Source organism: Pyricularia oryzae, chromosome 1, assembly GCF_000002495.2.
Source record: "Pyricularia oryzae 70-15 chromosome 1, whole genome shotgun sequence".
NCBI lineage: Eukaryota > Fungi > Ascomycota > Sordariomycetes > Magnaporthales > Pyriculariaceae > Pyricularia > Pyricularia oryzae.
The window spans coordinates 7,167,527-7,189,712 of NC_017844.1; the positions used below are offsets into that span (position 1 = coordinate 7,167,527).

Consider the following 22,186-nt stretch of genomic DNA (forward strand, 5'->3'; position numbering starts at 1 on the left):
GTGGTGATGCGGTTTGCGCCCAAAACATCAGTGTCCAGGGCACGGTGTTGTTGACACACTCGAGCGGGGGGCGCTCTATTGGCCCATCTTCCGCTGTGTCATTGATGACCCTTAGTGGGACTTCCATAAAGTATTACTGCTGAATGTAACAACCTATCGTGTAATATCCATAATCCTTATCGCTAAAATCGTGGTGCCTCTTCATCAAGCTTGGGTGGAGGGCGGTCTACTCAATCCTGACTGTAAACACGCGCATCGTCGCCAATGTCGCTCCAGTGCACTTGATTTACAAACATGCAACGCTTGAGGATGATCCAAACATCACAAAGGATAACATCACTATGATGAGCAGGTGTTGGGGGTATGAACTTGTTTTGATTTGAGAAACCAAGAAACCCAAAAAAGAAACCCAAAAAGCAGACCCAAATTGCAAACCCAGAACGACCCTTGTACTCATGCAGCTTGATTCACAAGTCCACGTGAACCAAGTCAAGCCAAGATCAAAATACTCCAAAAAAAAAACACAAATCCCAAACCCAACCCTAAAAAACTCCCAAACCAAAAAAGCAACCCAGCAAAAAAAAGACCATCGACCCGCCCCTCCTTTACGACGAGGAGCTGCCGCCGTTCCGCCGGCGGTTCGCTTGGTCTATGGCCCGCCGCCTCTCCCTCTTCCTCCGCTCCCTCCAATCCGAGGGACCCGCCTCCCCCGGCGCCGGCCAGCACTCCTCGGGCGGGAACTCGCCCGAGTCCGAGCTTGGATCGTATGGGATCCAGTGCTGCGTCACCACCTCCTCCATCACCGTGGCCTTTTGTTTGCCCCGCCTCTTCTCGTCCATCTTGGGCTTGGAGCAGCAGCAGCCCATCTTGGCGGCTGTGGATTAAATGTAAAACAGGCTGGGTTAGATGATGGGACTTGGATGGATGTCAACAAGGTCGAAGGAGTGGACGCTGGCACTTACTGGTGGTGGTGTTGTTGGTGGTGTTGTTGGTGGTGGTGTTTTTATAAAAGATTTCTTGACTTGCAAGGTCACCCGCAAGGCAAGACAGCTGGTGAGGCCGGTAGAGTGCTGGACTGGAAGACTGGTAGATACCTAAAGTAGGTATGTAAGGTAGGTAGGTAGGTTGGTAGTCGGTTTGTGTGACTAAAGTTGTTTTTGTATCTTGTCTTGAACGATACCAGGAGTTCCAGTGTGTGTATGTGGATGTGATGGTCTGGGAGATTTCTGGGAGTCCGAGTATGGGAGAGGAAGGTTGTTTATATATGAATTTTTGGAGTCGAAATTCCCAGTCTGGAGATGGCAATCGAGGTTTCGTGCAGGTGTGCATCTGTGCAAAGTAGGCCGTGGCGATGTTGCTACATCTTGTTGCCCAAGATTAGGCTCTCACCTAAATGCCCATTTATGCGGCGACCAGCCACCTTTGACTTTTACGGCTGTCGTTTCCGTAGCTACAAGGCAGGGAGGGTTGGAAAATTACCACGAGGTAGCAGTATCAAGCTTTCCTATAGTTGCCTCTCGGTGAGTAAGTAGCCGCCCATTTTACCTGCGGTAGTGGCTCATACACTGCTAGAGTTTAGAAAATGAAATGAGGGATTATACACTGACAGCAGCTTGCTTACAAGAAACTTCCTATTCTGGTTAGCGACCAGCCCCCTTTACCTGCCTTGCCTATCACCTACCTACCTACCTTACCTAACTACCTATACAGGTTTTACCTAAACTCTGAGAATCGCAGACGCGCCTTCCTGATTTTGGTTTGCGGCTATTTTGCCATTTCCCTCGTGTAGGTAACCAACCTTGATCTGCCCGAAATTAACCATGCGCTGCACAGGGAGCAAGTCTAGCTTCAGTCAAGCTTACGCTTCACCTTTACGACTGCCAAACTTGACTTTCCTAGCTGGATTCTTGCTCTGGGAATCACATGAAATGTTGTCTGTTGCCTTGGCGACTGCTCCCTCGAGTCCAGTCAAAGTAACGAGATTAGAGGGAATGATGACGACCGTCTACTCTCTGACTATCCCGAGAGTTCTACAGGAAATATATGCATTGCCTAGGAAGCTAAGTCATCCGGAGAAGGCACCATGTCAAGCTCCCTGCATCGCAGCATCAGCACGCCGTCTTCCCCCCAGGGTCTTTCTGGATTACCCAAGGTACCTGGATCAATTTCGATACAATCAGTGCTTGTATCCCGCTCTGGCAAGGTGCCTTCTCCAACAGCAAGCGCTGTCGCCAGGTTTTGGATGTACTTGATGGCGTATCCGGGTGAAATTACGTGCCACTTCTCCTCCGTAATTACCTTGGAGGTACCCAAGGTCTCTTAAGCATCGAAACAAGTAATTGATCTTCGGGCCCAAAAACACACACAGTCTTATGATCAGAGGCGCAAGTAACGAGATTTGAGATTCCCATTGTCTTATTTTATTCCAAAAGCATCCAAGTATATCACAGGCCAAGTCCCTTTTTGCAACCTTGCAAACCCAAAAGGAAAAAAGAAATCACGCGAAAAAAAGCCCCCAGTCTCCCCCCAGCACCAGCCAAAACCCTCCACTCCAAGCTTCTCAGACTACTTGTAGTCAAAAGGTCTTCAGCTTGGAGTCCTCGCTCCTGTAGAGCTGCCGAACCCCAATCCTCGGCTGGGTGCGGTCAATGTACCGCCGCTGCCCGTTGGCATACGTCTTCCACTGGGCGCTCTCCTTGGCGTCCCTCTCGCGGCAGCGGTCCGCCTCCTCGTCGTCGAACCTCTCCAGGAACTCGGCGTATGTGGCCTCGGGGTCGCGGCCGTCGTACTGCGGCTCGAGCCAGTGTCGAGCCCGGACCTCTCGGCCCTCGTCGCCCATCGTCTTCTCGGTGGGGATGGTTACCCTTCCGGTTGAGAAGCAGCAGCCCATCTTGTCGATTTTGTTTTTTTTTTCTGTGGCTTACAGGTCAGCCGAGGTTTTGTGGGTGTGTTGGAATAGTGGTGAGAGGAATATGGAGGAAGATGGACAAGGTAACAAACTTTGGTGTGATGGTTGGTCGGTGTTGGTAATGTAGAATTTGTTTGCGAGCTGGAGCTTGCTGGTAGCGGCAATGGGCTGGCTGTGGTTTGGGAGTGAAGAAGAGATGTGAGTGGTATGTTATGTGTGATTCGAAGAAGGGGCAACAGGGATCAAGAAAGAGTGACAATATTGACAAGTTGTTCTTTCTCAGATTTGAAGGGTTTGTATGTGGGAAATTGTATGGACTGTAGACTGAATGTGATGCAAGATAGGACAGGACTTACAAGAAACAGAAAGAGAGAGGAAGGGGCGGTGGTATTTATAGATCTTCTCGAAGCGAAGAAAGGCGATTTGTAACTCGAAAGATAGTGCGAGATAGATGCCGAGGTGGGTTGATAGTCGACAGTGTTCCTGAGGTCTATTTGCTCGTGTATGCTATGTGATGAGTGGCACGAAAGAAAAGAAGGACAGGATACGAGGGAACAGAGCCTAGTTATATAGTTTTTTTTCGAACTATTCTTCCCGAATCGGTTCAGAAATCCACGATGCTTGCATTACCAGCCACCAGCATAATGCTGAATTCTTTGACTATTTTTTCTTAGTCTTGCTCGCTCCTTCACATAGTTTCCTGCGGGCAATGATTGTTTATACCGCAAAATATGTACAACTTCTGCACCTATGGTGACCGCCGGGTCAAGAAACTCAAAAACGATTCCCGCAACTTGTGGCAAATGAGCAAGACGCCCAACACTAATGGGATTGCAGACCATAGTAGGAACTCTGTTTGTTTATTGTTTTTTTTTATTGCAATGTCGTGTCGGACTGGGAGGAAGGATTGGATAACCGCCACATTTCTAGGACGAGTCTGTATTTTTTTTGGAAGCACAATAATAGGGAGATGAAGGGCAAACCCAAGAATATTCTCGGTTTGTCTTTCTCTATCCTCCTTTCCTCGGATAAAGTGCTGGCAGCGATGGGAGAAATGCCAGAAAATTCCATCGCGACAAAGGCAAGCTGGCCGGAGAGGGACTAGACGTGTAGTAAGTGGCGATCACATGTGTTTTTTCTTGGATTGGAAAAATACAAAAAATCGTCCCTTCCACGTCAGCTCTAGTCTTGATGTAACCATGTTTACGAAAATATTGAGTGTCATTTAGTGCTGCTTCTTTTTTTTTTCCAAATTTCCCCGGGCGTACCTCCTTGGCGCTGAGCAAGACTTGGAGGGATACATAAACTACCTACCTAACTACCTAGACACCGACATGGGAAAAGCTTCCATGCACATCCGGGCGGACATTCAAAACCCAAAATTGCTGACATGTGACTTCTTTTTTGCCTTGAATTCTTCATTTCGACCACATCCTTCGTAGAGAGGGAACATTAGTAGCTGATTATTATGAAGGCAAAAGACGTTCGTGTAACTGCTACACTTGTGTCTCTTGGAACAAGCTACCGTATTGATCCAATCTACCGAGCTGTAGCCGTACTGGGACATCGAGCTATCAGATACCTTGGTTGAAATATCCCTTTGGTAGCTTCTCGGCTGGAAAGTCCGGAAAAAGGGGGCCCGGACTAGAGCGATCCTGCCAAGATATCTTGAGTGTCGAGGATTTGCAAGGTAGCATAACATTCTAATTGGATCATAACACGGTATAAGATATGTGATATATATTAACAGGCCATCGGATCAGGTTGCTAGAAGACTTTGGCGTTGATGGCGGCCTTTTGTCAACAAGATTTGGTTATTCGGTTGCCGTGCTTCTCCTACATCTTGCCCATATCGCGAAATACATCTCATACACGCCCGGATAGAAAAGGACTAAAATGTAGTAAATGTCAAAGCGGTATAATACTCACCGACGTAAAATATCCTGTAGGATTTGTGTTTCAGTGGAAATGATTGCCGGCTACGGATATTGACATGGGATTTGTTCATGGTTACGAGTGTAATTCATTGTTGATGCAGCATTGGTTGTCACCACAAAATGTGCAAAATATTACCTTTTGACAAAGACAACAATTGTTTATCATCAAACGAAAGATCTAATGCCTAAGAAATGTCTCCTCAAACTTTCGAATCGATTGGACGTCAAAGAAGCCCATAAATTGGCAGCGAAGAAACACTGGCTACTGTCCACCACCACCATGGCACATGGTCACAGACAAAACTAAACCAAAAGACTGCAACACACCATGGCCTTACAAGATCAAACGCCATTTCATTGGAAACCTCCTGGTGATAATATTTCATACTTTGTGCAAAATATTCAAGGAGCTAGGTATGCACGCTCATTAAAAAACAGGAACTACCTCTCTAGAGCTTCTCCAACAAAATCTTGGCACCCGCATTTCCGACAAGCAATTCCTTTTTGGCACCCTTCCTCTTGTCCTTCCTCCCTTTCCTAGCCGCCGCCTTGTCCACCTCCTGGCCCTCCTCCGAATCGACCGCAGCCAGCGCCTCCCTCTTGGCCTTTTGCTCGGCCGTCTCTTCTATCGAAGCCTTCTCCAAAAGCTTCTTGTTCTTCTTGAGCGTCTTGACCAGCTCCGCCTTGCGAGGCTCGAAATCCTCAGCCTCAAGCAGACCCACGGGCACAAACGACCCGGGTCCCGTTGCCCACGCAACGATGTGGCTCTTAATCACGTCGTACAGCGTATTCGCAAAGTTCAGAGGTGGGTCCGCGGCCTTGACCTTTCCAGAGGCTTTGTCGTAGTGGCCACCTGACACCAGCGTTTTGTACATTCTGGCGGCAAAGGGGTCACGTGCGGGGTGTGGCCTCGGCGGGGCGAGGCTGTCAGGGTTCTCCTCGGGTTCTTGGTTGGGATCACCCTCCGCTGTGGCCGCCACTGCATTGAGCGCCTCGGTCTTGTCGCCAACAGCAGACAAGAGAACCTCGGTGATCATTTGGCATCCAAATGATGTGGACATGATGTCTTTTGCAGACGAGGCAATGACCCTCAAAAGTGCAGGCGACATGGCCGCAACGATCTCCTTGCGACGGACTTCAGGGTCCTTCTTGGAGGTGTTTTTGCGAATAGCGTGTACCTCCTTCAGCAGACCAAGGTCCGACCAGTGACTTGGTGGGAACAGTGACTTGGAAGTGCCCTCGAACGGGTAGCGAATCACAATCCTGGCATTCGGGTTGTTGACACAGAAAAACACGTTTTCTGCCTCCTTATCCTCACTCTTGCCCAATATCTCGGGGAGTATGGATTTACTTGTCAAGACGGTATCGTCAATCACGTCAAAGGCGGTTAATATAACAGCGTGAGCGTTCCGGTCGCCGCACATGAGCTCAAAGGTGTCCTTGTAGGTCTTGAGGATCTGTTTCCTGTCCTTGGCACCGCCATATGCTAGAAGAAGACACACGAGCCTGGCTCCAGACCTGGTGAATGCCAAGTTCTTGAGCAAATCACCGTTGTCGTCGGCCTTGATAATCTCCACAAACTCCTTGTGCTCCTCCGTGTCGGGAGGTAGGCAGAGGAAGTACTGCAGCATGGCATCATGCAGCATGGTGAAGCCAGTCATCTGCTTCTGGATCAAATTGTTGATCATCCCAAAGAGGTACTTGAGAATCGGCCCTCGCTTGCTCGGCTCGTTCTTCAAGATCTTGGGCAGATCTGCCGTGACGGCCTCTCCGTTTTCAGGCTTGAAGAGAGCAAACTCGGTACCATACCACTCCCTCAAAAGGATGTCCTTCTGCTCCTTTGTGGCCACACCTCGATATATATCGTCGAGAATCCACGAAGCCTCGGGGTGGTTGATGAGCTTCTTGACCTTTCCGTAGAACTCGGGGACGATGAGATCCCGAACCTCGTCGTCCTGGTGACCAAGCAGCTTGCCGATCAGGAACTTGGCGTACCTGCTCTCGGCCAGCTGTGCAAAGGTTCCCTTGAGCTCCTGGGCAATCTCTCTCCGCTGGGCCATGGTGGCATACTTGATGGCTGTCTGCACGGCGCGCACGGCATCGTGCTTGAGCACAAAGTCCCTGACGCGCCCGGTGACAATGGTGAAAAGCTCGTCGACGAGACCCTGGCGCTCCTCCTTGGGCACGTGTGATTTGCGTCGCAGGCGCTCCCAGAGCTTCTTGGTGCGGGCGAGTTCGTCGGCCAGGGGCTTGGCGGCCTTGCGCTCTTGGGCGAGTTGCTTCTGGAGCGCATGTGATTCTCTCGAAGTTTGACCTGAGCAAGCGTTAGTATGACAGCGGGATGCGGGGGTTTGCAGTCTGACAAAAGCCGCAATACAGCATAACCTACCGCGTTCAAACGTTTTGCCGTCAGAAGTCCCCGAGCTCAGCTTGGCCTTCTTGTGCTTGTGGTCATCCTCCGACTTCAAATCGGCACCACCGTCCTCCTCATCCTCTGATGATAGACCGTCAAAGTCGTCCTCATCCGACAGGTCACCCTCGGCTTCAAATGCCTTTCTGCTTGATGCGATTCGCTGCTTGGCTGGGGCCGAAGTCTCCTTGTCCGACCGCGCCTTTTTCGTAGGCTTCTCCGACTTGGGGGGCTTGTCGGACGAGGAACTTTTCCTCTTGTCGCCCAGCTTTACGCTTTTGGTGGCCATTTTGATTGTGGGGTACCGAGAAGCCTCAGAACCGACCTTTTGAATTGGCGGGTTTTCCTGAGTGCCTTTTCCTTCCTCTTTCCTCTCACTGTCGCTCCCAAGACCCGGGCGCCAATTCGAAAAGGGTCGCAAGCAGCCTAGGAATTTTTTTTGTTATCGGCAACGGCGATAAGAAAAGACCCTTGCCTATTATGGTGGGCGGTGAAAGAGAATTGGACCTTGGCGACCCCACTGCCCCGCCATTGGCTGCCCCTCGCGTTGGCACCGCGCGCGGAGAGCTACCGACATTGACGTCGGGGGTAGGTTGCATATACGTAGAACATCCTCGCAACAGTACGATAAAGTATGCGAAGTTCCAATACAAGCACTCGATAGACTTGGACATTGAAGCAAATACATAAAAAAAAAGCCACAATGGGGCGCGAAGACCAAATAGAAGAGAGGGAAGTCCTCGAATCAATTTTTCCCGATGAAATCACAGGTAAGCTTCCCGTCCATCGCAAGGCGTCGGTCGACTTGCAAGACTACTCCAAAAGGGATGCGCTGACCGGAAAGCCTGTCTCTCCACGCCACTACAGACATAACCGAAACCGAGTTCCGCATATCAATAACCCTTGACATCCCCGAAGATGACACCGAGTCCGAACCGCCCGTGATGCTCCTGACAGTCCAGTACCCAGAGGCGTACCCAGACGTAGCTCCGAGGCTCGACCTCGCCGCGCCGCAAAACAGCACCTCATCGCATCCCTACTTCAACGTATCAGACGACAAGGAGACGCTGCTTGCGGGAGTCGAGGAGACCATCAACGAAAACCTGGGCATGGCCATGGTGTTCACGGTGGTGTCGGCGCTCAAGGAGGCGGCGGAGCAGCTGGTCGTCGACCGTCGCGAGGCCAAGGCCCGCGAGCAGGAGGAGGCGGCGCTGGCGGCCGAGCGTGAGGAGAACAAAAAGTTCCACGGCGAGCCCGTCAACCCCGAGTCGTTCATGCGCTGGAGGGCAGGGTTCCTGAAGGAGATGGAGGAGCAGAGGCTGCGCGAGGAGGAGGAGAGGCTGGCCGAGCTCAAGAAGCAAAAGGTCAAGGAGCCTGTCAAGCTGACGGGGAAGCAGCTGTGGCAGCAGGGCTTGGTCGGCAAGGTTGTCGAGGATGACGACGACGACGATGCGCCTGTGGCTGAGGTGGAGAAGCTCAAGGTCGCTGCATGATGGGGTGTGGGGAAGACTGTTTCTAGTAGGAATTGCATGTGGAAAAGGCGTTTTATGGGTTGGGCCCGATATGATTTCAGCTGTGTCCTTTTTTTATGTTGTCAGAACACTCATGACGCTCAAATCTGGTAGCCATCGCAAGCATTTGTTTGGCCCCTATGTCTCTATTATGGGCTGCTGATAACACAACGACGGTCGAATGGTCAGCCTTTTTTTTAAACGTCCCTCAACTCCAACGCGAATCGATTTTGGCATTTCCATGGCAAAGTCCAGTATGGGCAAGAACTTTGAAGAGCCTAATGTGAACTGTCCACCAGGTTGGGCAATGAGGCGACTCTCATCTCAACCCATGACCTTATCTCCATCTCCCTCCTCGTCGTCTTCATCATCTTCCCAGCCATCATCTTCGTCGTCGTCATCATCATCCGCCGCCTCTCCCAGCTCCTTGTTGAGCGTGCCCAGAAGCTCCTGCGCATGCTGGCCTAGCCGGTCATCCTCGTATTCTTGCGCCGCAAACAGCGTCAAGCACTGCTTCAGCCACCGCCTAGCCGACGCCCAGATGGTCTTCCAGTCGTCCTCGACACCATCCTTGGCAGCGGCCTTGAGCTTCTCCCCGATAAGGAACTGCCCAAAGCCACCAAGGTACAGCACCTCAACGCTCGAATCATCCTCCTTGATTAGCCGCTCCGTGACCTCGATAGCCCTATCCTCCCACTCGACCTCGAGCAGCAGCCTCACCAAGCTGACCCTGGTTGGGAACGGCGGGACGGCAGCGTCATCCTCGCCCGACCACCAGGGGTCCATGCTTCGCGTGAGCGCCGTACGCGCCTCGTCCGGCTTGCCCTGCGATATCCTGACATTTGCAACCGTCTGCCACGCGTCGGCCAGGTCGGGAGCCAGCATGGTGGCCTCGGTGATGAGCGCCTCGCACCGCTGCTCCGCGTCAGTCTCCCAGCTCAGGTCCGTCATGTAAACCTCTGCCACGGCGCAGAGCGCGCTGCTCAGCCGCCTGTTAAGGTCCCTCCTTGCCTCGTCGACCAGTGTCTTTTGCCTGTCCGTCAGGCCCGCCGCTACTGCCCGCTCCTCTACCCTCGCCAGCGCGGCCCGCAGCACCCCGGCCCCGCGCTCCAGCCACCTGACCGAGTCCGCGCCGCCATCCTCGCTCAGCTGCGCGAGCCAGAGGTATTTTTCGGCCCTGGCGCCCAGGTTGACCCCTCCTGTGCCTGCACCGCCGCCCTGGATGAGCGCATCCCACCACTCACCCGCGTCCTCTTCGACGTCCACCTCGGCGGCCTGGAGGAGCTGCGTCCTGGCCGCCTCGCCGTCGCCAACCTCGAGCAAGACCTCGCCTAGGAGCGTGCGGGCCTCGGCCTCGAGGCGCTCCGGTGCTGCCTCGACCGCATCCTTGGCCGTCCGCAGTGCCGACGTCACGTCTCCCTGCTCCAGGAGCGCCGTCGCCTCCGCCAGCAGCTGCTTGGTCCGCCGTGCGTTGTTAGCGCTGTCGGCGCCGCTTCGGTTTTTTTGCCGGCTGCGGGCCTTCTTGTTGTGTGGTCTCGTCGGCGCCATGTCTCTTTTTTTTTCTTTTTTCTTTTTTTTCGTTATTAGATCTACGTTTTGCTTCTCGATTCCTTTCTATATTTGTCGTCGCGGGGCGGCCCACGGAGGGGGTGCCGTTGTCGTAGTGCTTTCGAGCTGTTTTGTTTGTCGTCTTATCTGGTAGTTCATCTGGATGTAGCAGGTTTTTCTGGAAATTATCGTCCTCTTGTCCGTCAGTATAAAGCAGAAAGTACACCGGGTGCCTAACGTTAATCGACCCGACGCGATAGAGGGACCTTGTTACAGTTCACTCCGCCAACTTTTTTTTTTGTTATCTTATCGCCTAGCAACGAGGGGTTTGCAGGAGGGCGACTAATGACATAATGCTATCTACCCTGCACCAGGTCAATCGACTGCAGAGAGACGGTTGACTTGTAATTCAAGACAACCTAATTACAAAATACCCGTTTGAAACAGCGCCATGTTGACATGATATGGAATTGTTCAATAAGAACACATACCAATTAACCATTGCATAATGCTTCGCTGTGGCTGATGGTTCAAATGGACATATACATTGGGCACAGAAAGGATACTTGAGGTGATGATGCCTCCTTATCTTGTGTATCTTCACTGCTCAGAATGGGAACTTGACTACTTCTCCAGCTCTCATGTTCATCTTTGCTACCGGTAGATACAGACTTTCAGCTCCGCTATCTGACTGCTCATCTTCCTCATTCTTTCATTCGCCGGCCCGCTTCTCCATAACAACCCCTGTATTACTCAACGCTTGTTCTCTATAAATCCTCAAAACGCCCGCATTTTGCCCATAAGGGCAAACCAACGGCACAAGAAGTTCCAGTAAAATAGACATACCCCGTGACTTTTGACCCGTAGTCCCAAAATAAAAACAGAACAAACAGAAACTTTTTTTGTATGCATCTGACGCCCCGGTACCTTTGGTCGTTGATTGTGCCTGTGCATAGGAATGGGTATTGCACGTCCCTCGAGAACCGAACAAGAAACGCCTAAATGTGGAAACCCCTCCGGAACAAGTCTTGGAAATGACAGATAAGGTGAGGGCTAAAACATTAGTTGCCCCATAAATGGTTGAAAAAAAAGACAAACAGTTGATCATGTCGACAACTTCTGAAAATGAAAACAAGACCGGAACACCACAGCCATGGCCCTAAGCTTGAATGAAGGAATCCGTCCCACGATTATAGTAAAACAAAAAACATACAGCCGGAGGTCGCTCGCTTGATGGATGACCTCTTCGGGTCGATTATGAATCGTCTTGATAGTTCGTGCGATAGCACGCAAGTGCTCAGAGATTGATCAAGTTGGTTCGAGAGCTTTTCGAATACCATGACTTGGTGTGACCTGCCACAAGCCAAGTATATGGTGTTTCGTCGTTGATAAGATACTCGTGAATGCGGTGTTCGTTTTGGGGATTTCTGGTGAGTAGATCTGAGCGGGGATCCCGACGTTAGGGCCAGTCAACATGTCCCACAAGATCGATGTCTTGGAGAATGTTCGGTGCGGATAGTCGTGTAATCCCACATCCATCGTCGGCCACACTGCCACCTAGTACATATTGTGCGACGTGGTTGCCATTCACAGTGTCCTGACTTCCTCGCTGTTGCCGAAATGTTGTGATAGGTGATGTGCCAGCCATGAATAGATGCCGGTTGTAGCTCGTCCTCGAAAGCAAGTCTCCGACACTTGGCCGGGCCGATATTAGACTCAGGCCTTGTAACCAATACAATCTCCCTTAAATGCGCACCGCACACTTCGCTCTCAGTAATAGACAAAAAGGCTACTTTGTCCAACCAACGTTCCAAATGACATGCGCAATATCTCGTGCTGTGTTGTACGTATCAATGACCCGTCCGACAAGTCCACCATCCCGGGCCGCCCATGAGTCGTCCCCTTCCTCATAGGGCATTAACATACCGGATTCTGTCCGTCGCATTCCTCCAGTGCTGCTTGTCGACTCGGTCATGGAGGATGCGGCGGCAGCGAGGTTGGTTGATGAAGATGTTCGCTTTGCGAGACCACTAGACGAGGACGTGCGCTTCAGTCCGGAGCCAGTGGAGGGTGTGTTGCCCTTGCCCTTGCCCATGGTAGGCATGTCATCGTCACTTTCGTCGTCCTCACTGTCGGAAGCGAATGAAAATCCACCCGATTTCTTCCCCTTCCCCTTTGTTTTAGAACAGGAGGTTTCATCGCCCTCCTCGTACTCATCGCCTCCCCGTTTGGTTGGTCTCAAAGTCTCCTGCGACGAAGAGGGTGTCAATGTCGGACTCCGATAACTGTGTCTCATGGCCGATGATGCATCGTCCTCCCCCTCGCAGCCTGTATACTTGAGGGTCGTCGAAGGTAATGGCGCAATAGTCTTCTCAGCCCCCGAGCTTCCGGTTCTACGAAGAACAGGTCTCTTCTTCTTGATCTTGGTACGCCTCATCATGAGAGCTTCGTTCTCCGAGTCACTGTCATCTACAGGACACATGTTGTCATCGTCGTCTCCCCTGACATCAAGAGCTATATACTGCTCGACCTCCTCTTTGAAATGTATGTGTTTTCTCTCGCCAGAGGGCGACTCAAGTCGGGATGAAGAACTGCTAGCAGCGTGACTTGACCCAGCAGTTCCTGGGCTAAGATTCCTAGAAGAAAGTGGCAAGGTAATGTAATCTGTCGCTGCTCTTTCCAGCCTCGGTCGGGCTGATGGCCTGAGCACGCCTTCTTTTTGTTGTGCCTGCACGGCAGCGGCTGCCTGTCTGACCAGAGAAGACGTCGATATCGACCTCTGAAGCATAACCTCCGACATGCTTCGCTTTTTGAGGATAGGCTTCTTGTCCGTGGTGGTCGATTTGGGCCTCTCACTCTGACGGCGTGAGATCTCGACTGGGTCGGACCTGCTGGAGGCCATCTGTAGAGGGCCATACAACCATGTCACGTCACAGTCCTTGAGCCTGTGCCCGAGTTAGAACGGACACAGCGCTCTTTCTGAGCTTCATAGGGGAGAGGGGATCGCTGTCGACTAAAGTACGCACCAATTAACAGATTCCGGGGATACCGTAGGCAAGTTGTTTTTTGCCTTCATCCACGTCCTCCACGAAGCATTCTCCAGGCGTGCCGAGTTTCCATACTCCTGCCGCCTGGCCACAACATACTTCCAAGATTCCCAAATATCCTCTTCTCTCCAGTTGTGGGAGAGATAGTCAACGTGCTGCTTAGGACGATGACTCATGGTAAGGTCATCATCGGCGTGTTCGGACGGGGTTATGGGGTGCGACGAGTCCTCCGTCGGGGTTGTATCGTCGTCGTTTATGCTGGACGTATCGCCAGTCCTTGGACTTGATGGTGCCTCCATGTCGTCCAGTTCGCTGGAAGAGTAGCCGGTGGTGACGCTGGTGCTGCTTGCATAGTTGGGTAGCGAGAAATCCGTGTCGTCTTCCGAGTCCGAGAAGATGGCCACTGACGTGGGTGATGTCGAGTGCTTCATGTGGTGGCTGTATGAGTCGGCTATGTGTGAGGCCGAGGTGGACTGGCGGAAGGGAGCTGAGGAATGTTGTGAGCCGAATTTGGGTTGTGAATGTGACCTCCTCAGACCTCCAGTCTGGAAATAACTGTTGTCGTCAGATTGCAGAACGACAGCCATGGTGAGCAAGGTCGAGCCAAGGGAGCGAGCGAGGTTGAAAGGTTGGATTGCTGCGTGCAATGTCGCAACGTCATGCGCGGTAGGTGCGGCAGCTTGGCTGGCTGCTCATGAGCGATTGATTGGGTGCAGCAGCGGTGTTATTTCCCCTCATAGAGTGCGTGTGGGTGAGTGGGTGAGTCGAGTTGAGTCGGTGGCACACTGTCGGTATGTATGAGAGAAGCAGTATCTCTCTGGTTTCTGGCCGTGTGCACAAAAGATACCTAGGTATAGGAAACCGTGATTTGTCGAGTCAAGGGAATTGACGGATGAAAATGGGGAGGGAGCGTTGGTATAGTATAGGAGAGGAGAAAAAAAACCAAAGCCGTGCGGTGCGGGTGCGTGTGGTACCGCCGGTCTGGGGTCTGTCTCGTTTGCTCCAGGCGCTCCACCAAGATTTGTTCTGGATGTTCTTGGGTTTCTTGTGGGGTGCAGTCGGGAGGTAATGAGTGACTTTTGGTGGCCGGGGGGCGGGAGGGAATTTTTTTGGTCTTATTACACCACGACAAAGGCGGTGACGATGATGGGGTGTCCGGAAGGTTGGTCCCTGTTTCCCGGTGTGTGCTGGGGTCTGGGCGCAAGGGCGGGCTGGCTAGCTTCTTCCCTCTGTCCGTGCAATGTTGCAAGGGGGTGGTGGGGTTTTGATGGCGGCTTGCCCGGGTTTGTGGGTGCCTGGAACCCAGTGCCCTGGAACTTTTTAGGGAACAATTGCTGTTGCAAAAGAAGAAGCAACCAAAAGAGAGCAAGAAGCACACAAAAAAGGCAGCGTCAAGAGAGAGAAAAGAAAGAAAGAATGGATTGAAAGACCACAGATATTCTCGCCGGAAATGAGGATTGCTGTGATGCGACGGAAAGATATAGTTTGGGGGGGAAAGATAGGAAATAAATGGCGTTGAATCCAGACGGGGATTCAATTGATTGAATGAATAAATAAGATGATGATAAGAGCCTGCCCCAAGAGGTACCTACTGTACTTTGAGATGCAGATAGCAGCATGCATGAAATGGCAAGGACACAGGCCAGTGACCAAATAAAGATGGGTAGCTACATCAAAAGAGGAAAGAGGAAATAAGAGAGATCAAACCATTGAAGTAGATAGGTAACGTTTAGGTACGCCGGCTGTTTTTCGAAGCCTTTGTTGGTTGGTCGGTTTGTTTCTTGTGTTAGACCAACTCCCAGGGAGTAGCCGTAAGGAGCCAAGGGCGATCTACAAGTACAGTACTATTATAGAGTTACTATTGCAGACAGAGTAAGGCAAGTTACAGTTTGGTGTGTCTTTTTTTTTATTGCGGTTGACCCTGTCAGTGGAGATTGCAGAGTCTCCCCCGGACGGCACCTACAAAGTTCCAAAGTCAGATTTGATTTGGTTGGTTGTGCATTTCTGACGCTCCCTATCTTGGTGGCCCTTCCTGTCACAATTGCGAACCATAAAAAGAAGGGATGTTGCGTCGGTTTGAGGATGGATTACAGGGCCAAAGCCAAAACTAAACGGGCATAACGGGCGCGAGCAGTAGGGAAACTGGCCGAGTCAGGTGCGGGGGAGGAAAGAGGCACGCAGACTCCCGGGCTTACCACGCAAGATTTGAGAGCAATGGCGTCTTGGCCAAGCCAAGGCTCCTAGTTCTAGAAAACTATGATTATGAACAGGAACCATACATGCAAGCTTAGCTTCTACGAATAACTCTCATAACTGGCGGGAGGAAAAAAGAATGTAAAGAAGAACGAGCGGGTCAATCGCATACAATTACACGCAAAGCACAGCACCACCCCAAAACAAGGATGCAAATTGGTCAATGAGAACGCGTGAGAGGAATGCGCGAGACGGATTGGCCAAGGCAAAGCGACATCGCGCAGTACAACGTCGGTCAAGGCCACAGAGAAAAAAAAGAGGTGTAGGTGTGCAACGTCCGGCTGTGAATGGGGGTGTGTGATGCGTGATGTGTGATGTGGTGCGTGGCAGCACAGGACCGCTGTACCAAGTCAGCGAGCAAAAGCCAGCGAGAGGCAGGGCGGTTGGAATGCTCCAGCCGGGCTCTTTCGTAATCGAGTTTACTGACCCGATTAGCGTTGCGGTGGGCAGATGTTTTAATTATTGTTTTACTATTTCCTTCTAGCCTGCGTCTCTGTGCCGCATTGCTGCCACTACTTCCTAATTCCGCGCAGGCCCATCATACAAACAAAGCTGATACGAATCAATTCCTCAGGTGGTAAATTATCCCAAAAAAGCGTTTACAGTACTCACGTGGGGAGAAGGCATGGGATGGGCGGCTGTCTCAGTTCCCCAGAACCGGGGTCCTCTCCTACCACACAGACTTTACCGTGTGAGGTTTGTTGGCTGAATTTAATTCGCAGTAGGCTTCAGCTCAAGGGAGCTATGGGAAGAGATAGATACGATACCCACTCGAGGTTCATTGCGGGCAACGCCAGGGATTGATAGGAAGTGGTCGGTACCAATATTTGGAGTCGCTCGCTCGAAGCTTGAATCTGCAGCACACCGTGTAATAATAACAGCATGGACGCCGAGACCAAGCCAAGCAGAGCGGAGGCACGCAGCCGGGGAAGCACGTTATCCAAACCCAAAGGCAAACAACTGTTTGATCTGTTGGACGAGCATAGCAGCGGGGGGTGCGTGAGGTGGGTAACCAGACTAGCGCTCTAGAGATAAGTGCGTGCGTGCGTGTGCCATCTCGCGCCGTGCTTGATCGATCCCCACCCTTTTCCCCAAATCGAGTAAAATCAATCTAATGCAAGAGCTCATTCATTACCAGGAGAAGAAACAGCTACGAGATCAGAATAAAAAATAAAACATAAAAAGCAGGGCAGGCTATATATCGTTGCCGGACGACATACGAGGAAAATATCGGACGCCTAGAAAATCTATGACTATGTCAATTCGATCGAAAAATACAGTAAAGACGATGCACGCACCTGGGCCGAGATACCAAAGGCGAAACGAACGGACGGCGGCACAGCAGCATTGTCCTCTTACAATCAGAGCCCCAGTCAGATTTGCTTTGGAACCCCCGCGTCTACACAATTTTTACCGATATGCTAGTTTGTGTAACGTTTGCGGAGTTGTCCTAATTGTGTCTCCTTCGGACAAGATGCCGTGTGAAGCGCGGATGCAGATGCGGTGCTACTTTTCTTTTTTGCTCGGGCAACAAGTCGCACTTGTCACCTTGAAATTGGTGGTTGGACAAGGACGGGTCAATGGTGAGGGACGCTATGGAAGAACAAAACCCTGCCGATCGTTTTTTTTCTTCCGGACGGAAATATATAGGCCTAGCTGTGATAATAAGAGTTGGCAATGGTTTAAGACAAGCCACACGGAAGAAGGGGCCGCGGCACCATGTTGGACAAACAGACCGGTCAAGCTGCTGTTCTCGTGATCTTGTTTTGAATTCAGCCGTGAGAAGTTAAGCTGGTAATAACGTGAGATAGGTAGGCACCCGAGAATGCTTGGAATGGGAAGCAAAAAAGATCTACGCCGTCATCGTCCTCTTTGCCCCTGAAGGTCGGTCGATCATGTGAGGTCAGGTGGATGGCAAGATGGTAACACCAATTTTTTATTCCTGGTCGTCAACTCCGTAGGATTTCTACTGTAGGATCGCAACAGAAACCCAGCAGGACAAGGTGGTGGGGGCGGTGAAGGGCAACAAAACAGCGCATCACCATACACAAGTCATGAGAGCGCCACGGGCTGAAAAAGGCTATCATCATTCATGGCTGGTCACTGGCAGAAGAAGCCAACAAGAAAAGAGATCAGAAGCATAACCCCCCCACACTAGTGCTATTTTTCATAAGCCTGTGGGGGAGATCCAAGCTAGAGCTACACAGTACAACAACAATAAGACCCTGAGATATTGTAAAAAGCATATGTTTCAAGGGGAAAAACCACGATCCAGATCATATGTAGCGCAATCACAGAAATGTGTCCACAATGCCAGACTATTGACAATGTACAAATCATTCAAATGCCGCAACCAAGGTTCTGATGTAAAACGCACCACACCTCCATCTATTCTAAAAGTAATTCGAACGGGACAGTTGTTGAGGCAATGTAATGTACCTTACCTGACCAGGTAGACTAGACGAATGTTCGTCTAAAGAGCTAGGCTTTTCCCCTCTTTGGTCCTCGGAGTTGACCCCTCTTTCCAGGAGCTCGCTATATCCCATCCATCACTAATCGTCCAGGCATCAACCGTCTCATGAATAACACCTCAATCCGTCCCATAATCATCCGTCCTTCTCCCGACCTGCTGATAGCTTGCTTGTAGCTGTAATCGGTTTCGGCGTTATTCGCAGCCAGAACTAGAATCCCGTTTGCTGGGCGTCATCATATCTCCACAGGAAAAAGCACCTTCTATGCATCGTTGGCGTGATAACAAAAGAATAAAAAATAAAATAAAAACATCGGCAATGCCAAGTTTCCGGAGGATAAAGCCTTGAGGGAAACTAATGACTATGACTTGTCCCGTACGGCCACGGAGACGGCACAGAATCAAGCCAGAAACAAAAAAAAAGGCACCATCCCCCACAAGCAGTCGCTATCGCCGCACCCCGCACCCTTTCGACCCCGACATCTTCCGAAGGTCGACTCGGGCGGACGTGCCCTAGGCCGCGTGAGAGCTTCATTGGACCGGATTCATCCCGACTTCAAACGGACTAGAAATAGGCCATTGTCATGTAGGCAAGTACTTTTATGTACGAAGTTAAGTTTTCTGACACCGTCAATTCGTCGACTCTTTTTTGGGCTGTCAGACCTGCACAGCCGCATTTGTTCTAAACTCCAAAAATCACGCCATAGCGCGTGCAAACCGATTAAAAACACGAGCGAAAACTACCACGTTGATTCCTCTGCAGCTTGGAACATTCTGTACATAAGTTCATTACGTCGTAGACCTCGGACCATCATCACCGCGTCTCGGCAGGGCTTTCTTTAGCTTGGCATATTATAACATGTCCAACTAGCGAAACTGTCAAGGAAAGAAAGGCAGCTCCAGAGGCCGGTCGGACAATTCGTTTCAAGAACGCCTCAACTTTGACTCTAAAAATTGTGGTGATTCATATAGCAACCCTAACTGGCTGCGGGATTTAAACAAGTCAAACTTCGATAGTCCGAAAGATAGTCTTTAACAGCTTACGCAGTAGTATCTTGCCCTTACTACTTGCCAGATCTTGTCAAAAGCATAGGGCATGAACGAGGCTGGATGATGAACAGCTAGCTGAGGTGACGATCATCGGACCATGTTATTTGATAGCACAAGTTCGGTTTCAAATCCGGGATGGCTTCAAAGATTGCTTGACTGGCCTCTTCCTGATATGACAAAATTCAATTCCTATCCAACTGCGTTTATTTGTCGAGGACAACAAAGCTTCGCGACGCTGTATACCGGCTCCATGCCTGCAAAGATGATCAAATCCCCTGGCACGGCATATGTTTTGACGGACGAACCACACAAGCCCACGGACGATCCATGCGGCTCGCTTTCACACCTTCGCGGATTTTAGCCTAGATGCGACAGAAGGAGGCTGGTGGCGGCACACAAGGGTATTAAAAGCAAGCTCTGCAAGGGTCGAGAGTTATAAACCAAACTGTATATCAACATACAGTATAGGTAGATAATAGGTAGGTGGGTGTTTACATATCATGTAGTAACAGTAACACCTACGTCGTATCTCAAGTACCACTATGATATGTATTGAAAGTGGAAACTGAAAAGACACAAGGCTATGCTGTATCGTATGTTGTGCAAGCTATGTGCATAGTCAGCCAACTAGGTACGCAGTATCGGCCAAGTGTGTAGCTCACTCAGAGCTTTGCTTCGGATCGACAACTGATGCTTATAGGGAGGGTCCTTCTGAAATCAACCTGCAGATCTCCGAGCGCGCGGAAGAGATAGGACGATGGATTGGCATCCGATGGCCCACTCAATTGAATTGAATTGAATTCAATTGTTTAACAGCCAAAGGGGGGTGTGTGGTAATAGTGCATCGCCACGACGTAGTATGCAGCTTGTTAACGCTGTTCTAGACTGCACGAATGGATTGGGACTCCACGGCAGACGGCCGCCATCCGCACATTTGCAAACGACTGGTCACTTTTGAGGCAACCACCTTCTTTTTTTTTCATCTGCTATGCAACCCACCACCATGGTTCATCGACCCCTCCATTGCTGGGTTAGCTAAACCATCCTTCTACCGAGTTTGCAAGTATAGATGACCAAAAACAACGCATCTCAGACTGTCGTGTAAAATATCGGAGGCTGCGGATGCACTGTTGCGCACTAATAAGCCAAATGCACAACCAAAAACCGGTTTACATCTTTGCGTGATGGTTTCTCGGGAGATTGCGATTAATATACGTAGGTTGGATTGAGTTGAAATGCCGTGCCAAAAAGTACCATCTGTGCAACGGAACTTTTGGCTGTGTCAAAGGTGTGTCCGAACTTTCCGCTCTCCAGGGCCACGCTACCTTGACAGGGTCAGGGCTCTAAATTGAACCGGGCAAAAGATCCAATTCTGAAATTAGACTTTCTTTCTTTTCTTTTTTCTTTATTTTTTTTTTTAATCTTCCTCTCGAGTGCCAAGCACCCACCAACCCTTGAGCTTCTGGCCGTTTCCAATTTGTCCACCCCGCGGCCGTCCCACCGACCGACGGTTTGGAATACTTCTAGTCTTGAGCCACAGTGGTTCTAGTTTACCCGAACTTGTCCCCGTTAGTGTGTCTTCTTTGGTGTGACCACCTCCGACTTCATTTCTCTACTACCCCGATGCGGTTAAGAGAAAAAAGATTTCGATACCGGCGGACTATTCCATGAAATCTCTTGCAAAAAGTTATGCCTGCGACTTTTCCTCGATACACCTGAAGCAAACGGTTCATTCAAGATCCCGCCACGTCCAAAATTGACAGCCAAACCAACATCCATTGGCCCGCTCTTTTTCCTGCCCCCTGGCCGTTGGGTTTATCCTTGGCGAGTTGGGTTTCAATCGTTAAGCAATTTCAGGGATTCATGCTCGTCAATCGTGAAAATGCGGACACAGCAGGAATGGATACTGCCTGTAAAAAAATAAAAAAAAACAGTCCGCCCTGCCCGAAAAGTTAGCCTGGCTTGCCTGGCTTGCCTGGCTCCCCGCGCCACTGCCGAGGCAAAGTCCACTATTTTTACTTCTTTTGTAACTTCGTTTCCCCAGTGGCAGGACAGTGGCGATACCTCGTGAGCGAAGAAAACAACGTAAGCAGAGCGAGGCGACCCATAGGCGATTGAGGATTAACCGACAAAGTCCACCAAGTCTACCATGTCCATCAAGGAACATGCCCACGGCTACAACGGACAAAAAAAGTCGTTCTCGTCTCGAGAGGGTATTGATTGAGCGACAGGGCAACCCCTCGAATAAACATGAGGTGTAGGGAAACTCGTTCATTGGCCCTGACCAACGCCTCCCGATCTGCCTACTGTCCCCCCCTGCAATTGCATTGCAGGATGCGCATTTGGACTGCGTCTAGACTGCCGATGCGCTGACAATCCCATGCATGTGTGCGTACGTGCGTGCGTGGCGATCATCGTCCCTGGTGGTGGTTCTTTTTTGGAGTGGACATTGCCGCCGCAAAGCACAGGCAAGCCCAGGCCAAGCAATCAAGCAGCAAAAAAAAAAAAAAAAAAAAAAAAAAAAAAAAAAAAGCAAGCAAGCTACTTGCACCCGCGAGCGGTTCCCCTTCCGTCCGAAGTGCGGTCGTGTCCATGACCGGATCCGAGAGTCAAGCCAAATGTGCAGTGCATCTCCTGGGGCTGTTTGGACGGAATGGTCTTGGTTTTGTTTCTCATAGCAAAGTATTACGAGATATTAGACCGAGCTGATCTTTGATGGGTCTAGCTCAAGTTCCGGTTATTTACCGCCAGGGTGCTAGGTCTTGCTGGTGAGGTCATCGTGCTGAAGCTAAACGAAAAGAGAGGCCTTGGCTTGCAGACCTACCTCCTCCAGCGAACAGGAAGAGGGAGAGAAACCACCACTAATGCAACGAAACGGTCGCTTTCTCCCTTCCCCTGCTGAGAATACCTAGGCAATTAGTCATTTTGAAAGATTCAGAAAGAAAAAAAAAATCGCGAAAACGACTGCAACGTCCTACCACGTACTTGTGTGGCTGCGTTTTGACTTTTTTTTCTGCTGTACAGAGCCGTCTAAAACTTGTTTCGTCGCGCG

General features: G+C 50.7%; 7 protein-coding genes across 7 annotated transcripts; 3 read left to right on the top strand and 4 right to left on the bottom strand.

Moving 5' to 3' along the window:
• Nucleotides 1-2,575: 2,575 nt before the first annotated feature.
• MGG_04578 (uncharacterized protein) lies at nucleotides 2,576-2,890 on the bottom strand (the record flags this gene model as incomplete). Its single annotated transcript, XM_003710862.1, has 1 exon — nucleotides 2,576-2,890. The coding sequence occupies one exon, from the start codon at nucleotides 2,888-2,890 to the stop codon at nucleotides 2,576-2,578; it is 315 nt and encodes a 104-aa protein (XP_003710910.1).
• A 2,292-nt stretch (nucleotides 2,891-5,182) lies between these two features.
• MGG_13803 (uncharacterized protein) lies at nucleotides 5,183-7,666 on the bottom strand. The gene is made up of 2 exons (XM_003710863.1): nucleotides 7,235-7,666; nucleotides 5,183-7,159 (listed from the first exon to the last, which is right to left on the bottom strand). Exons 1-2 carry the CDS (start codon nucleotides 7,542-7,544, stop codon nucleotides 5,295-5,297), a joined length of 2,175 nt encoding a protein of 724 aa, XP_003710911.1. The 5' UTR covers nucleotides 7,545-7,666; the 3' UTR covers nucleotides 5,183-5,294.
• A 172-nt stretch (nucleotides 7,667-7,838) lies between these two features.
• On the top strand, nucleotides 7,839-9,060 carry MGG_04566 (RWD domain-containing protein). The gene is made up of 2 exons (XM_003710864.1): nucleotides 7,839-8,025; nucleotides 8,123-9,060. The coding sequence occupies exons 1-2, from the start codon at nucleotides 7,959-7,961 to the stop codon at nucleotides 8,746-8,748; spliced, it is 693 nt and encodes a 230-aa protein (XP_003710912.1). The 5' UTR covers nucleotides 7,839-7,958; the 3' UTR covers nucleotides 8,749-9,060.
• Nucleotides 9,061-9,090: 30 nt separating this feature from the next.
• MGG_04565 (TPR domain-containing protein) lies at nucleotides 9,091-10,314 on the bottom strand (the record flags this gene model as incomplete). The annotated part of the gene is made up of 2 exons (XM_003710865.1): nucleotides 9,091-9,965; nucleotides 10,011-10,314. 2 exons carry the CDS (start codon nucleotides 10,312-10,314, stop codon nucleotides 9,091-9,093), a joined length of 1,179 nt encoding a protein of 392 aa, XP_003710913.1.
• A 603-nt stretch (nucleotides 10,315-10,917) lies between these two features.
• Nucleotides 10,918-14,432, bottom strand: MGG_04564 (uncharacterized protein). Its single transcript, XM_003710866.1, has 3 exons — nucleotides 13,341-14,432; nucleotides 12,241-13,259; nucleotides 10,918-12,150 (listed from the first exon to the last, which is right to left on the bottom strand). Exons 1-3 carry the CDS (start codon nucleotides 13,946-13,948, stop codon nucleotides 12,104-12,106), a joined length of 1,674 nt encoding a protein of 557 aa, XP_003710914.1. The 5' UTR covers nucleotides 13,949-14,432; the 3' UTR covers nucleotides 10,918-12,103.
• Nucleotides 14,433-15,921: 1,489 nt separating this feature from the next.
• MGG_16515 (uncharacterized protein) lies at nucleotides 15,922-17,039 on the top strand (the record flags this gene model as incomplete). Its single annotated transcript, XM_003710867.1, has 4 exons — nucleotides 15,922-15,933; nucleotides 16,189-16,310; nucleotides 16,496-16,609; nucleotides 16,895-17,039. 4 exons carry the CDS (start codon nucleotides 15,922-15,924, stop codon nucleotides 17,037-17,039), a joined length of 393 nt encoding a protein of 130 aa, XP_003710915.1.
• Nucleotides 17,040-20,027: 2,988 nt separating this feature from the next.
• MGG_16516 (uncharacterized protein) lies at nucleotides 20,028-20,530 on the top strand (the record flags this gene model as incomplete). The annotated part of the gene is made up of 3 exons (XM_003710868.1): nucleotides 20,028-20,164; nucleotides 20,228-20,349; nucleotides 20,423-20,530. 3 exons carry the CDS (start codon nucleotides 20,028-20,030, stop codon nucleotides 20,479-20,481), a joined length of 318 nt encoding a protein of 105 aa, XP_003710916.1. The 3' UTR covers nucleotides 20,482-20,530.
• Nucleotides 20,531-22,186: the final 1,656 nt, after the last annotated feature.